An 18305-nucleotide genomic window follows, 5' to 3' on the forward strand; every position below is an offset into this window, starting at 1 on the left:
TTGAGGAGTAAAGAATCTCTGTGAGTGGTTCCATAAACAGATTGAAGAGTGTCGGGGAGAGGGAAGATCCCTGGGGTACTCCTAAATAGACTGGGGTGGACTTAGATAGAGATTGATTGATCTTGAATCTTTGAGTTCTATTTTGAAGGAAGGAATTGAACCAGTTTAGAACCGTTCCCGATAGTCCCATTATGTGTTTCAAGAGGTCTAGTAAATTGTCGTGTTTGACTGTGTCAAAGGCTGAGGATAGGTCAAGTAGGATTAGTAAACAGGCTTCGTTTTAGTCTAATATTTTTTGTGCGTCATCTATTATGTGTGTCATGGCTGATTCGGTACTGTGACCTGTTCGAAAACCAGATTGGAATTGGTCGAGCAGGTTGAATTGATCTATATGGTTGCTAAGCTGCGAGTGGTTTCTAGTAGTTTGGCCAGGGTAGGGATGTTGGATATTGGACGATAGTTATTCAGGTCTGACGGGTCCGATAGGGGATACCTGACCAGCCTTGAGTATGTCTGGGATGGTTCCTTCCAGCAGGGAGGTGTTTATAATTCTGGTCCATAGAGGCACTAAACTTAGAATGAAGGCTTTTAGGTAGTTTGCTGGGAGCGGGTCTGTGAAGTGATTGGATGGATTCAGGGCCATGAGCGTATTTAGAATAGTTTCTTTGCTGTAAAAGTTGAAGGAGGCCCAGGAGGCGTTGTTTTTAAGGTCGAGTTTTGTGGAACCGCTAAACGGGGCCAAAAGCGGGATCAGTGAGGAGATCAAATGGGGGGCAGTATGGGATAATAGATCAGTGAGTAGGTCTATCTTTATGTTTTCAGTCTTTGTTGTGAAGAAGGAGGCAAATTCCTCGCAGTTGGGGAGTAAATCTGGGTTAACTTGGGGGGAATGACAGACACCCTTAGATTGAGATTTGATTATTTCAAATAGCTGCTTTATGTTACTCTGCCCCAGGCAGGAGTTCCATTTGGTGGGACGTGGGTGTTCCCACACATCGAGCCATGGATTAGGGCCCATTACCATATTTACATAGGAGTGGGTCAAAATGCTACGCCTTTCCAGGGGAGGTGTAACGAGGAGAAATATCTGTATTCTGCACCACATATAAAAAGAGGAAGTAGCCTCAAAGATTGTTTGTGTGCAGGAAGGTGTCCCTTCCTGCATAAAACGCAATCCTGCCTGCAACACAGTGGTATCTTGTTTTCATTGCGTGAAAAAATGATAAAAACAGTCCTTAAAGATTCATCTATTGTGCCAGGAGAATGGACTTGAATGACTTTATCATCTCTACTTGCTGTTTTCAGTTCCCTGCCTCCCATTAACTTTTAGTGCACTGAAGCATCCTTTGGTTGCAATAGGGCTGCACAAAAGCAATAAAATATATGTATTTTTGAGATTCAGCGGACTGTGTTTTACATATTACTCTGCAGTCACGATACACGTTGTCTACAGAGTCTGGGATATCCAGCGCAAGCTTTACACTAGGTCCACTAAATCAATACAAAATTGAGTGGTCAGCGGTCAAAAGCTAGCCAAGTTTATAGTCCACAGAACCGCCATTTATTGCAGAAGGTCAAGTATAATTTTGTGTTCATCTATATACTTCATGCTAAATTGCAGCCATGTATAAAAATGTAAAATACCTGCAAAAGACACTTTATTTCAAATACATCACTCATCTAAGACACTGAGATCACTTCAGGCAGAATATGCATATCCTCTTATAGTACAAGTTCATGATCAATAGCATCTCTATAATACAACCTTGTTAGCTCTAGTTCGGCATGCCCGGCATTTCCCACGTAAGAAAGTGTGTATTTTATAGGATGGCGTTGTCAATCAGAGTTGAAGGCAAATCTCAGAACTCAAATTATTTGAAACTGAATAGAACCCAGCTCAAACACTTTCCTGGTCGAATCCTACCTACACCTGTGTAGTACCCAAAGGGCTTCATTTAAAAAAGATATTTACATGGAACCTGACCAATGATCTACTTGTATGAGTAATATGATCATGCTTGTGGTAAAGCATTATGATACAACTTGCTCTATGGACACTGTTTGCTCAATATGCCGTAAAATGGAACACGCAAAAGTGGATGGGAGGTATATTTGCAATCTATCTAACCACTGACGATCGCTTGGGGTAGTGTCCCAACCCATCTTTCTATTGCCCACCATTCCATCTCAGTTTGAACCCTGCCTTATGAAAATCAGCCTCGAATCTGTTCCTCATGGGAACAGTCCAGCCTAAACTATTAGGCCCGGTCCTCACCAAACACAAGCAAACTAGCATCTGTTTCACACTGATAAGGGCTCATCAGCCAGGTATGCCCAGACGTAGGTCTCATGCTTACTGAAACCTAGCTAAACCTGGCTGATGAGCTCTTATCCGTACGAAATCGGTCCTAGGTTGCTTGTGTTCTGGTTCGGTGAGGACCTGGTTTGGCAGTTCAGGCTGGGATAATCCCACGAGTAGCTGGGTCAAGGCTGATTTGCATGTGGCTTGATCCAAATGCTCTCCATGCCACTGGAATCAAGCTATACTGGCTGAAGAGGGGTGAAACCCCGAAACCAGTCCTAGGATGCTTGTTTCCAGTCCAGGGAGGACCTGGCTTGGCAGTTCGGGCTGGACTGTTCCCATGACGCACTGATTTGCATATGGCTGGGTTCAAACTGGAATGGCATGGTGACCACACAAAACGATGGATTTAGGCCCAGATCTTTGTACTGGGGTGAATGTATGACATTGTTCTGCATTCTGTCCATCAATTGTTGTTTTTGCATAACCCTACAATTCATTCTGGTTCTGATAAATTGATCTCATGTTCACCTTGCTGCTCCTGACTGTCTGAAAAGACCTGATCCATTCAACACAACACAAGAGACCCCGAAACGGTTATGGAATGAAGCACACACTGAAGAATGTCCTCTGTACTCTCAAATGTAATTAACCGATTTAGCTAAATCACGTAAAAATAATTGCCAAAGTGATAATCCCACATAGACAGACCATTTCTTTTACCTCCAGAAGAGTCCGTTCATTTCCTCTAAATTGCCTAATCCCAGGCCTTATTTTTCCATGTTGTTTTGTCATTGTTTTGTCACTTGTTTCAGCTCCAAAGCATGGTTTCGAACCAGGTAGGTAATTAAGGGCGGCTTTCCATTTTCCCTCACCTACACATACCTTGGCGACGGCTTCCTTAAGCTTCCCTGCAGCGTCTCTTCTTTATATCGCTCTCAAACTAATGCTAAAAACTGAACTGGAGTTCAAATTAAGGCTATTCTTCAGTTTGTGTCTTCAAACTGTAAAGGCCGGAAATCGGTTCGATGCTTCTGAAAGTTATAAACTGTCATCCAAGTGCTGTGTACCACCAGGATGAAGCAGGACAGTGAGCAACATTTGGAACAGTGTACTCTCTTTTAATATTGCATTTGATGTCACCCGTTTTCTTCTTAATGAATGTGTATGTTATCTGTATGTTAGCCACTGTATTATCATATATCTGATGTATCAATTCACAGTCTCCTTGTAATTTCAGACTTCTGATCAAATTACCCGAACTGAATTATCAGCTAAGAGTAAAAGCAACCATTGACAAGTAAGTTCTGTGTTAACCAATGCAGCAATTAAATGCTCTGCTTTTTATATTGAATAATCAAAATTCCCTAAAAAAAGAGTTAAGAGAATATAAAGTTTATTAAAGACACGAGGTTAGTATTATGCATTAACACCTAAATACTGCCCTTTTATCAGCTACATTAACGGTAAAACCATGAAGTCCAATTATGAGAGAGATAGTCCAGAAATGACCTTGTTTACAGAGACGTGCTGAATGCTACAGTTTCTATATTCTTTATGGGATTCAACCCAAAACAAAATGGATGTTTCTTCCCATGATATCTCACCACCCATGAGATGCTTCATGCTCAATCATTTTCTGTTTATTCCTGGGGTAAGGGTGTTGATCACCTGAGTCTAAAGAAGGAATGCATTATCCTGAATAATCTCTACTACCTACAAGCCCCTTCCATTGCTGTGGTTGATAGCACATAGTCGTCACTCCGGCTGCATCCCATGTGCAGGCTACTAGCACATTAGTTGAAAGGAGTGTTGCTCTCACCAATGGCACATTATAGACCTGTGAGAAATGTGTTCTGTCCATTTAATCCCTCAGGATTTTTTGAGTATTAGACTACCTGGTTTATAGACTTCTGCCGGGTGTGAATCTCACTACCTGAGTCTCATTCACTGTAAACTCTGTGAAAATAGACTTTGACTACCAGCTGCTAGTGTCTTCCTTTTAAAACAAGTTCCGCTGCTGCATATTTGAGGTACGAAATTCTGGGCTGGTTGCACATGAGCTCGTATGCACACATGTGGGCTGAACATATGAGACAGCCATATAGCTTAACCCTGTGTCTCTGCACATGTGGCACAAGTGGCCTGTCACAGAAGGGGCCCTTCAGGGATTGCTGCTGACCTGGGCAAGCCTCATAATATGAGCGGGCATTAATAGTGTGAGTATGTGCATCTGTAGTGATTACTAAAAAGACTGTGCACATTTGGTGCTTGAGGATTTGTCATATTTCTGTGACTCAGCTTCTATTGAGATTCCAAAGCTTTGTTTACCCTGCTGATCAGGTTAATGACATGTTTTTTAAAGATAATTTATGGGGGTTAGTTCTATATTTCAATCTGGTAATTAACATTAATTGTATGTGCACGTTCATTTCAGCATGTATGTAATTATTTACCAAGATATCAACTGGTTAACTAAACAATCAGATTTGGCAAAAAGACGTGCCTGCAGGGGCGATGATGACCAGGTGGTGGGTAAGGTCGAATTTAGTAGTCTCTGTAACAAAGCATTACTTTATCCTTTTTTTACATCAATTGATCTGTCACAGATGTTACAGGTCTTAATGACTCTAATATGAGGCGTAAAATTAAAACATAGGTTTCACTTTGTAAACGCATCATCTGTGTGTCCACGAAAATGATGTCCAAGAAAATGTATTGGTTAGCAATTTATGGCTACCCTGTAAATTGTAAATTAATTATTGTATATTAGCCATTTCACACTAAGAGGGTCGATTCTAGTTTATTTTATTGTATGGAAATTGTAGTGTAAAGTGGCTTTCCTGATATAAGTGCATTAATATAATATAATAGTTCGAGCTGCTAAAACAATATTTGAGCACTAAACCGGTCGTGGACAACTTAATCTAGGAATTAATCTCAAATTTCAGTTTTACGGTGAATTTCTTATTGTTCCTACTGATTAATTGCATTTTTTTTAAAAATGTGTTAGCTTATACTTGAGTGTGTTTTTTTAACTATATATTTACAATGATTGTTATGATAATGACTCAAAAAAATTAATTATTACTACGTCTAACTAAGTGGCAAACTACACTCAATTTACACTGGTACTAAACACATTTTCAATTTCTACTTTACAAACATAATGTAAACATTACAAAACAAAGGTTAAAACTGTAAACCATATTTAATTGTAACACGTAGACAACCATCAAACGAATATTTGTCAGAGGAGCAGCATACAAACGAGTACAGATCTGGAATGTGGCTGGCAGATATAGTGTTTTTTTGGACTGTCTGTCTCATTTTGTAATTCCATTGTTTTACATTTAAATTAGCTTCTGAAAGCGAAGAATAAAAGATTAAATGCAAAATGATAGCCTACCATCTTGGAATAAAATCATGTATCTACCAGTGGGTTCTCCGCCTTCCTTAGAATGTTCACATTTGACATCAAGTTGTCACAGCTAAAGCACAATTTATTTAACAGGAATTGCCTGAAGTAATCTTGTAAAACATCTTTGTAGCAATATATGTGTCTCACGTTATTTTGTTGTAGATGCGGATCATTTACAACAATCAAACACACAGGGCCCATTTGAGAAAGCGAACTGCACTCGTAATAGAGGTGGCTGGTAACCTTGAAATTGGTGGGGTGAGCAAAGTGATCCACCGCTTCACAAAAAACTAAATTCTACAACCCTCCCTCCAAAAACGGAAAGTAATACAATTCCTTCCTCCAAAAACCCAAATAACAGTCCCTCCCCAATCCAAAAATTAAACATATTTTAATTACATGCATTACACATTTAATATATGAAAAATAAAAAAGTAGATTGTACTTACGCATGGCTATGACTCAACCTCCTCAGTGTTCTTCTTCAGTCCGTGGCAGGAAGAGGTCTCTTAATCAATCCAGACGCTGCTCTCATGCTGTTAACCAGCATGAGAGCAGCAAATTTCAAAAACACAAACCCACTGCCTGTAACTGATAATAAACAAGGCTTATCGTCTAGGATGAAAAGAGGGACAATTGCAAATTCCTGTCCCCAAAAGACAGTGTGCATGGGGAGGGGTGGAGAACAGCAAAGAACACTGGATAACTGGTGCAAATAAGGCCAAGATAATAGGGTATGTATTCCAATTTTATTTAACCTTTATTTTCCCAAGTCGCAAAATATTAAATATGCAGTTAAAAAGCATTTCATAAATACTCTAACAAACACAAGAATATGATAACAAATAATCAAATTAATGAAACCTAGGCACAACAATCACACTATGAACCCACACATGCCCACAGCAGAATCATTCTAGCTCACTCACACCCACTCATTGCTCAATGGCGGTCCACTACATCAAATACGATAATCCTCTGGGATAAATCATAAACACTGCTTCATATACATTTGAGCATAGAGAGTTGTATGAATCTTGCTTCTGGTTTAGTAGTCACTCTATAAGCTTGTTTGTCAAGATGCATCACATTGACATATTATTTTGTGGATACTTTAGATTCCTAAGAGAAAAACTACAGAAAAATATTTATGTCAACAGGAAACATTGGGATCAGTGGACTCTAGCGCGGGCCACACCTTCTTCAGGGCGCACAACAGGATGAACAGGAAGTTGAAAGTGCCTGGGGGACCTACCAAGCAAAAAGTGACCTGGATTAAGACATCTCCCCCGTGATGGGCAAAACTGCACACTGAGGCCCAAGGGGCAGAGATAAACCTCTCAAGAGATAAAAACAAGATGAAGTCATACAAGGGAGGGAGAAGATACACCTTACATCCCCAATGAGATAATGCATTCTCTCTTAAAAAGTGTGTTATATATATAAGAGAAAGGAAAAAATTGATATAAGAAAATAGAAGTGAGTGCACCTTGAACAACCGTAAACATTAACAACCTCAGAGTGATAGGTGAGATGAACACAGCTACCTATACTGATGTCAGTACCCTGCGGGACTAGATGACAAATGAGGAATGGGTCAAATTATTGAACTTGAAAAAGAAATCCAAGAGAACTGAATCTCATGCTAATTTTATGTTGGGATATTGCAAGGGAGTCACTATCCCCGTTTGCTTAAGGGTGAGAAACATACCAGGCCTATTTGTGGAAATAAGGCAATTCCTGGAGAAGTAGGCCCTTATTTTTTAACATATGTTCCAGGAAGAGGGAGTTTGTCATCTAGTCCTGCAGGGTACTGACATCAGTGGAGGCAGCTGTGTTTATCTCACCTATCACTCTGAGGGTGTTAATGTTTAAGGGTGTTCAAGGTACACTCACTTCTATTTAATTATCTCACGTTTTCTTTTTACTTTTATATATAACACACTTTTTAAGAGAGAATGCATTATGCATTGGGGATGTAAGGTGTATCGTCTCCCTCCCTTGCACAACTCCATCTCGTTGTTATCTCTTGAGAACTTTTTCCCTGCCACTTGGGCCTTAGTGTTCAGTTTTGCCCATCACTGGGAAGATGTCTTAATCCAGTTCACTTTTTGCCTAACTTTAAATATTTGAAGACAGGCACTATTCCCGTTGGCTTAAGGGTGAGAAAAATACCAGGCCTACTTGTGGAAATAAGGCAATTCCTGGAGAAGTGGGCCCTTATTTTTTAACAGATGTTCCAGGGACTGGATGATTCTCATCATTGAGACAGCCAGGGAAGTGGTTAACATACTCAACAAAGAAATACAAGAACTAGAGGACAAACTTAAACAAAATAACAATATCGATGAGAGCAAGAAACAATTGGAGAAGATCAATATTGAACTGAATTCATTTTGTGAGTACCTCCTAAAGCGATAAACGGAGAAACTTAGAAAGGATATACGTTTGTTCTCCCAAGAGAGGGCCTACCCCTATTTCACACAGAACTTTTATACCGCCAATAGTGATAACCCATCGGGACAAGCAGAATCAGGTTGGAGCAACAGGAGAATTGTCACCTTCTCCGATACCACTCCGATTCCAGGCACTTTCAACCTCCTGTTCATCCTGTTTTGCCCCCTGAAGAAGGTGTGACCCACTGGTGGGTCGTTCACCGAAACACGCGTTGGCGCTGGAGTCCACTCAGCACAATGTCTCCTGATGACATAAATATTTATCTCTACCTTTTCTCTTAGGAATCTAAAGTATCCACAAAAGAACTCAAACAAAGAAAGGTAGTGGGGGAAATCCGCCCAGAGTAGTGTACAAGTTTCTCCAATTCAAATATTCCAATAAGTGTTAATGCTTCAAGGTTACCTCACAACGACCACCCCACGCCGTAAAAATGTAGACCTAAGTCCACATATAATACAAATATTAACAATCTGCAACCTGGCGTAAAGGTAGAAGCACATATAAAGTCTAAGTCTCAATCCTTAATATTTTATACTTGCTTCATTCCAAGATCTTAAAGCATACATCCATATTTCAATCTTCTTGACACTTGTTGTCTAAGCCACAAACCATGCCAACCCGTGTTTCGCCTATACGGCTGCAAGCCATAGACTTCATCAGGGCTAGAACAAGAGCAAAGCAACTAGATTACAATATGTTACTCCAGTCTCTTGCACAGATAGTACAGTAGGTCCTTCACCCAAAGCGTCTCTGCCAATGGTGGGCATATGGTGTGATATAAAGTATAAGAGTTTCATGTGTCAGACTATATAAGGGGCATTCGGTGTGACTCATTATAAGAGAAAAAAGGAAAATAAGAATCAAATAAACTCACCACTAATGTGCATACATGCTCTTTTAGTAATACGCATTATGGAATTTCCATATAAATATATATTAGTCTGAGAAGGATAGCCAAAAGCCAGCATTACCACACCACATAGTGCTCATAACAATGCTTCATACACTTACCAAAAAAAGACTTATCATAGTAACTATACTCATAAAATTAAAGTAGGGTCACAATTATTCAAAAGAATCCTAAGAGAGTAAAAAAACAGGTTCATCAAACCATGAGCAATTAACAAAAAACTGTCCACAGTGAGAAAGAACCAATTGCGCACAGCCAAGTCAAAACTATCATATCATACATCCACATCTTTCTAATGGTACAGTCATAGGACGTCAGGCCCTCGCATGAGAGACACGCAGTACCTGGCAAACCTAAGCGTCAATAGCGATGGGGCCATCTTTAATTCCGTATAGCAGGGCTGCACTTAATGTTAAAGCAGCAGGCTAAACTTAATATACATTACAGGAAGCAAGGGGCCATTTCATGCAGTCGTAGTGTTATTTAAAAGTGAGAGCCAAATATATCTACAAACAAGGGTAAAGATAGAATACATCTAGTATATCTTGGGTTCTAGCAGTAAGCATCTCATTGGCAAGCAATACCTTATAATCCAAGTCCAATACAAGAAATCATTCCAAGCGTAAAAGGTCCGTCATTAGCAGAATCATTAATTCAGAAAGAGGTCGCAATAGACCACATATCCTGACAAAAGAACAAAGCAAGTGGTATCTAACATTAACACCACATTGTATCAGGCTGCCAATGTAGACAATTAAATCTATGGACCGATTACACAATAAATAAACACCGCAATATCCTAAATAGTATCAGTTATAAAAGCTATATCTTAATTATGAAAATCACTTAATTCGTAACGTATAAACTAAACCTAACCCTTAAAATATCCAATTTAAACTCAGTACCTTAATCCGGCATTACGATAAGAGAAAGCGTTCCTTGTATCCTCTGCGGTGTGTAGCACCGGCACCATCTCGAAATGTCTTTTTATAGCCAAATCATGTAAAAACTAAAGACGATAAAAAATAAGTCACCTAAGCCTGACGCAAAATCTATTCCGCAAGTAAATAAACATACGCCATCTTAGACGTATGCTCCAAGAGCGTGTATTCACTCTCTCTCTTGCTTCCGGATTTGCCTCTCCCCCTACTCCCTCTCTTGGTCTTCCTCGCATGTCCTCTCTCTGCCTGGTGTTGTTTTCCTTGTTTCTAATACGTATACGTTGGACCTCTCGTAAAAAACTATTACCCTTTTCTGCATTCGGTGCTCCCTCTGCTATTCCCTCATCTCCTGTTCCAGATATATTACTGGATGAGGCTGTACTGACTACACTGAGTAAAGAAGATCTACTCTTGCCATGTTGTAAGTCCTGTCTGACTAAATTGTCAATTTCTTGGCGAAGGTATAGACTCTACCGTTACAGTAGTCTATTTCATCCCGCTTTTGTTTCCGAGCTTTCTTTTCTTTAATCTCCTCCTTTTTAAGTATTTTTCTCGTTACGGTATTTTGATAATATTGAGACTTTTACGAATTAGTTGTCAGTTGCTTAGTTGATAATTTTTTTGCGACCTTTCCTCAAATTATTGTTGTTCTTGTTTCGGACATGGATATATAGTGACTAATGTTTATACGTCTAAGATGGCGCATGTTTATTTACTTACGGAATAGGTTTTGCGTCAGGCGACTTATTTTTTACCGTCTTAAGTTTTTACATGATTTGGATATAAAAAGGCATTCCAAGATGGCACCGGTGCTACACTACGCGGAGGATACAAGGAACGCTTTCTCTTATTGTAATGCCGGATTAAGGTACTGAGTTAATATTGGATATTTTAAGGGTTAGATTTAGTTTATACGTTACGAATTAAGTGATTTTCGTAATTAAGATATAGCTTTTAGAACTGATACTATTTAGGATATTACGTTTTTTATATATTGTGTAATCGGTCCATAGATTTAATTGTCTACATTGGCAGCCTGATGCAATGTGGTGTTAATGCTAGATACCGTTTGCTTTGTTCTTTTGTCGGGATATGTGGTCTATTGCGACCTCTTTCTGAATTCATGATTGTGCTAACGACGGACCTTATACGCTTAGAATGATTTCTTGTATTGGACTTAGATTTTAAGGTATTGCTCGTCAATGAGATGCTTACTGCTAGAACCCGAGATATACTAGATGTATACTATCTTTAACTTTGTTTGTAGATATATTTGGCTCTCGCTTTTAAATAACACTACGTCTGCATGAAATGGCCTCTTGCTTCCTGTAATGTATGATAAGTTTAGTCTGCTGCTTTAACATTAAGTGTAGCCCTGCTATACATAATGATAGATGGTCACATTGCTATTGACGCTTAGGTTTGCCAGGTAGTGCGTGCCTCTCATGCGAGGACCTGACGTTCTATGACTGCACCATTAGAAAGATGTGGATGTATGATATGATAATTTTGATCTGGCTGTGCGCAATTGGTTCTTTCTCACTGTGGACAGTTTTTCGTTATTTGCTCATTGTTTGATGAACCTGTTTTTTACTCTCTTAGGGTTCTTTTGGATAATTGCGACCCTACTTTAATTTTATGAGTATAGTTACTATGATAAGTCTTTTTTTGGTAAGTGTATGAAGCATTTGTTATGAGTACTGTGGTGTGGTAATGCTGAATTTTGGCTATCTTTCTCAGACTAATATATATTTATATGGCAATTCGATAATGCTTATTACTAAAAGAGCATGTATGCACATTAGTGGTGAGTTTCTTTGATTCTTATTTTCCTTTTTTCTCTTATAATGAGTCACACCGAATTAAAAAGTTGCCCCTTCTATGGTCTGACTCATGACACTCTTATACTTTATATCACACCGTAGTCCCACCATTGGCAGAGGTGCTGTGTGCCCGATTCACTGAACTAACTTAAGACAAAATCCTAAACTTACTACCATTTACTAATTTTGGTATTCACAGAAGGCGCTTACTCATTTTGGTATTCACAGAAGGCACTTACTCATCAATGAGTAAGTGCCTTCAGTGAATACCAAAATAAGTAAGTGCCTTCTGTGAATACCAAAATGGTAGTAAGTTTAGGATTTATCTTAAGTTAGTTCTGTGAATCGGGCCCTATGGGTGAAGGACTTACTGTACTATCTGTCCAAGAGACTGGAGTAACATATTGTAATCTAGTTGCTATGCTCTTTTTCTAGCCCTGATGAACTCTATGGCTTACAGCCGTATAGACAAAACACATGTTGACATGGTTTGTGGCTTGCACAACAGGTGTAAAGAAGATTGAAATCTGGATGTATGCTTTAAGATCTTGGAATAAAGCAAGAAAAAAATATTAAGGATTCAGACTTGAATTTTATATGTGCTTCTACCTTTGTGTCTTCTGCTCAGGTTTCCGATTGTTAATATCCACAAAAGAATATGTCAATGTGAGGCATCTTGACACACAAGCTTATAGTGTGACTACTAAACGAGAAGCAAGATTCATACAACTCTCTATGCTCAAATGTATATGAAGCAGTGTTTATGATTTATCCCACGGGATTATCGTATTTGATGTAGTGGACCGCCATCGAGCCATGAGTGGGTGTGAGTCAGGTAGTATGATTCTGCTGTGAGTATGTGTGGGTTTATGTTGTGATTGCTGTGCCTAGGTATTATTAATATGATTATTTGTTATCATATTCTTGTGTTTGTTATAGTATTTATGAAATGATTTTTAACTGCATAGTTTATATTTTTCAACTTGAAAAAAAAAGGGTTAAATACAATTGGAATACATACCCTACTATCTTGGCCTTATTTGCACCAGTTACTCAGTGTTCTTTGCTGTTCCTCCCCCCCATGCCCACTGTCTTTTGATCTTTGGGGACAGGAATTTGCACTAGTACCTCTTTTCATCCTAGACGATAAGCGTATTTATCATCAGTTACAGGCAGTGGGTTTGTGTTTTTGAAAATGGCAGTTTTCCCCTGTTTCCCCTGCCTAAGCATCAGTTCAGGGGCCCCCTCCTGTGTGATTGTTCAGCATGAGAGGAGCGCCATGATTGGATGGAGCGGGTTGCACCAACGCTCCTTTAGGCCCTGGAGGCCTATGCTTGCTCTCCCGCCAGTCTTCTAAGACAGGTGAGTGGAAAGCTGTAAACTGCACATGTCAATTTGGCCGGCATAAGACAGCTGGCCAAACTGACATGCATACTTTGCATTGTCGGCCAGTCCTCCATACTGCTAATTGGAAGCAGAGGACACAGCCCAATTTCTCCTGGCTCAGGAGCAGGCCAGCGGCTGCTGCGGGAAGTGCTAAGTGTTTAAAATAAAATGGCAATGAAATAATTTCACTGCCATCTTATTTGTTTTACACAGCGCGACTATCAGCGGATGGGGAGTGGTCACTGCTCCCCTGCCATAGGAAGAAACCGCAGCTGACTCGTAAAGGTACTTTATGAATACACACAGCAGAATTTATGCAAGCTATTCAAATTAGATACATTGCACTATTAAATCCTTTTACTCGCAATCTTGTAATATTCTGTGAAATAATACACGAGCAAGGGGTGGTAATATTGTGTGTCATAAATCCCACGTTAGTGATCGTTTCAAGGCACGTTATGCCTTGAGAGTTTTTGAATCCCACAAAAACTTGCGGTGATTCATAAACTTCCCTCCAATACTTTCCCACCCTGCAAATGGTACGAGCTTTTCTTATGCAAGGACTGCAGTAAATTCTATTCCAAGATTGCAAGGGGAACAGAGTATCCCAAATGTGTTTTCTCATGGAAATATATTTTCAACGTAGAGAGGAGAAACATAAAAAATGTGCAATTGCATAGAGAAGCTGGAATTCCCCAAGGGGAACTGTACTAGACGACAGTTCCGCGATACGTGAATACCACCTTCATAAAATGTTCTTTGGCTTTCCCAGGAGTATGCCTAAAAAGCTGTAACGTGCTGCTTTACAGGCCTTGTTCTTAAAATGTTGGAGTATGTGAACCTCTGCATAGGATTACCTCTATAATCTACAGGTATTGTTTATGAATCAAGCCCAAACTTATCTCAGTTGTAAACTAATGCAATACTTTATCAAAGCACAAAGATCGAAAGTCTAAGCACATGCATTTAATTTCTTTAACCCTCACCCCTTACCTACTTTTTTGTATCTATGTGCTGTGAGCATACGCATTGAAATATTGTGCATATGTGAAATTGGTTTAAATCTGGGTCAAACGTAGTTGTGTTAATACTGATGAAAAACACTTGCGCTATGGCGTTGATGTGCATTAATTGAGTTCTTAATGTTCTTGATTTCTTATTTCAGGGATACATCATTAAACCTCAGGTAAGAAGAATGTTATCACCCAAACCCAGAAATCGCCTCAAATCTCATCTATTCCCCTTTCTATTCCTCATTGCATCAAAACTGTTGACATACACACTGTTGCAACATGCTAGCCTTTTATCCTGTGTAATTAATTGTTTCTATCAGTTGTGCTATTCCAGCAAACTAAATATTCGAGCTCCTGAATCGACAATCTAAATTATATTTGTATACTAATCAAAACATATTAAATGTAATGCCATCATGCAATAGAGCAAAGTTGTGACTCGGAAAAAATGATTACTCATATAAATATACTACGGTAAGGAAATTCACGTTGCCAGTCTGAAATACTTAAAAACATATACAGTCATTCAAGTAAACATGTCACAGCAAATCCTTCAGCAACACTGGTGTAGATCTTTGAGTTTAAGATTTTGACAATAGTTTATTAGACGCTATGGAAAAGAGGGCCAATCTACTTGCTACCTGGGCTTGACACATATGCTCCAGTACTCGTCTGTATTGTGTACACATGCTTAGATGCACAGAGTGTAATATGCAATTTATTACGATTGTTGTGTGTGGAGTGGGCCTAGACTGCTATTTATTACCATAGTTGAGTGTGACGGGAAGCTTTCTCCTCCCTTAACACTGGCAATAAATAACAGATTACCCCTGCAGATCTGTATATATGTTTTATTCCATGCTGTTTGTTCATGTGTACTAGTTAGATAAAAGATATTTAACCAGAAATGGGTTATAAAGTGATTTTAAATGTCCATGCAGTGGACTTCTGATCATTAGTAAAGTTTTTGTCCTGTACAAAGGCATCGTAACATGTAATCATGCAATCTGTGCGGTAGTAATCAGTATTCTCTCATGCCAGTTATGGTTCATGGTGTTCGCAAATTATGGTTTCGTAGGGGACCATAACTGGCACATTTTAAGGGGGTGGGGGCAGGTTTTGATTTGCCATCGTAATATCAATGTTATTGTGTTTTTTGTGAAATTTATTTTTTCACTCAGATATTTTCATTGAATGTCTGAGGTTTTAACCTGGGTTCCAGGTCCTGGATCCAACCACCCAAATGCCCCTGCGTTTGTAAACAGGGCCTGTGATTAGCCCAGGGGTCTCCGGACCTTTCTATGATAGGAGCTACTTATGTTTAATAAAAATCATGGAGAGCTACTAATATTATTAGTGTGGTAATAGTGATCAAATCAGACAAGATTATATTAGTGGACACCCCATGCAAGATGGTCTGCAATGAGCGCCTCAGCGCATCAGGCAAAGTTGCCAGTAGTAATGCAAAATTTGCTTTATCAATTTGGAATGTCTCTACATGGCTAATACATGACAGCCATAGTTGAAATGTCCCTGGGACCAAGGTAATATCTCTCCCCAGTGCAACACTCAAGTATTAGCTTTAGATATATTTTGGAAACTGAACCATTTTTCTGCAAACATTAGCTCATGAGTTCTGCAAATATGCACATTAGTGTCTCAAATACACATTTTTAATTTTAGGATTAATATAATAATTCAACTAAACAAAAGCTAATTTATTAGGCTGGGCCGCACACAGGAGATCTGCTATAGGTAGCTGGTGAGCTACCCGTACCTCACAAGCTAATTGTTGAAGAAGCCTGCCTTAGGCCTTCCCTGTGCCTACCCTTACCTTGCATCTCAGTAACTGTATGCCTGGCTATAGGAAGAGTTCCTGAACCCATCCACAAGCCTGATGACATATTCTCCTTTTCCTTTAATTTGTAAATTCACTAAAACTCTCTAATTGAGGAAAATAGTGCCCACTTCTGGAATGAAAATGATGGCTGTGTTATCTTGATTATTTACGATTTTGTGAGTTTTCCATCCACTTAATTCATTCTCTCCAGTTTGTAGCAATGTTCCCCTATCACCAAGTACCTTTGAATGCCCACCCTTGTGGGCTATAACTAGCCATCTTGTCTCCTCTTTTCTCTGTAAAATTGTTTTTTTAAGGCAAGAAACCCGTTGGTTTGGACAAATTCATAAATTGCAAGATGTCAGGAATTAAAAATATAAATCAAGCCATTTACAAGCTAATCATATTTCATAAAAAACTAAAATGTGGTTGACAGAACATCGCTAGCATCAAACTCACGACATTAACTGCCAAAATATCTCAACATTTTTATTCTTCGATGCCCGACTAAAATCATTTTCGAATACTTATAAACTCAAAAATTACTGAACAGTTTTATGCCCAATGACTAAAAGATTTTTCACCTGCCCAAATCTTTATGAAATTTGTCAACTTTCCAATTTTTGGGTACCACAGTTATAGGCAAACAACAATATGCAGTCTTCAATGAAAAGTGTGACTGAAACACAACTATAGAGTTGCAATTTCCAAATCTGTAATATAGTTATAAAGTATATATGCAGAGTAAGCCTATTTTTTACAATTGTTAAGTGTGGAAAGGGGGCATGTCTTACCAGAGGTGAAGCTTCAAGTGGGTCATGATGCCCATCTCCTCACTCAACAACAGTAATAAAAAGAAGACCTGTCAACAACCAATAAATAGAGGCATTATCACAAATGTTCTCTAAAATGGTGAACATAACATTTACAATAAATAGCAAAATTGTTATATCCCAGAATATGAACTTGATAGTCAGAAGTCAGGCAATTATAAAGCGAGGTCTTTTGGCTAAATTTTATGGATGGACATCAGCATACCTAACTACAATTCAAAACTATCATGAGTACCACCACCTGTGACTAAGAGACTGAATATATATGCACCCCTTTTGCCACCAATGCATGCAAAAAGATGGTGGAAAACTCATCCCCTTCATAGATCCAATTCAATTTCTGGCATGGTAAACACCCCTCTGACAAAAGAGGCCTCCAAGAAATTTGAATCATCGTGCTCTAACTGCTTATAACTTTCTTGCAGTCGTAGATTTTTCCTCTGTGGAACACACATAAAAGTGATGAACATGGAAGAGTCTGCAAATGGGAGCCTTTCAGCAGAGTTCCAACATCTGGTATGTAGGTACACATGGTATATGTTTTACAAATTAGCTTATTGCTCGAATACAGGCGCAATAATATTCTTTGGTTCAGATTATTCAACAAGAGCTGTTGTAATGTAGAGAATCATAACAAGGTGAAGCGACTTGTGGACAGTTAGGAGTAATCAGACACCCACTCTTAATAAAATGCCCCAAACCAGAAAGGTTTTCTTAGAGAGATATACTCTTTTCCAAGATTTCTTGAAAGAGCAGTAAAACAAATATAAACCTTTTCGACAATCGAGAATAAAAGGTGATCCCTCTTAAGCATCTCTTAGATTAACATAATAGATGAAAATTATTGACTGAAATTGCCAATTCTATTTAGTAGTCTACTATGTGTCCCTTAACTTCTGAAAACTAATCTGACTTACAACTGTGATATTGCTAACAATTTGTGAGCTTTATGAAGTAAAAAACCTGAAATGTTTACTTAAAATATGCTGGTTTAGCGAAAATGTTACAGGTAGGTTTCAATGGCAACTTACCCTTTACGGAAGCAGAGGGACCGGCAATGTGTAAAAGAAGGGCTGGGATACCCCTGCAGGCTTTACAATGTGTGACTGCATCACCCCTTCCCAAGAGGAGGACTCAGGCAGTGCACTGATGTGATTGCTCCTTCATAGTTGCACACTTAATCTGCTCTGGTGTCCATGTCTGTAATATGGAGCTGGCACAAGGGCAAAGGTGTTCGGTTATTTGCATGGAATATAGTCCATATGCAAACAAGGAACCTCCCCCTTGAGATTGCGCTGGTGCAATTAATTTTGCAGATGGGGCCATGCAACAACTGAAGCCCCTTCTATACTCCAAGGCACTTACTCCCAATTTGCCCC

At 39.1% G+C, this 18305-nt stretch overlaps 1 protein-coding gene across 1 annotated transcript in view; it reads left to right on the forward strand.

The window, feature by feature from the left end:
- Positions 1-18305, forward strand: part of STAT4 (signal transducer and activator of transcription 4) — a 772166-nt gene that overhangs the window by 369253 nt on the left and 384608 nt on the right. The window contains exons 11-13 of the mRNA XM_085648785.1: positions 3543-3602; positions 14406-14426; positions 17352-17442. Coding sequence (XP_085504911.1) covers positions 3543-3602; positions 14406-14426; positions 17352-17442 — 172 coding nt within the window. The remainder of the gene's footprint in view (positions 1-3542; positions 3603-14405; positions 14427-17351; positions 17443-18305) is intronic.

This window comes from Triturus cristatus, chromosome 3_2 (genome assembly GCF_964204655.1).
Source record: "Triturus cristatus chromosome 3_2, aTriCri1.1, whole genome shotgun sequence".
In the NCBI taxonomy this organism is placed as follows: Eukaryota; Metazoa; Chordata; class Amphibia; order Caudata; family Salamandridae; genus Triturus; species Triturus cristatus.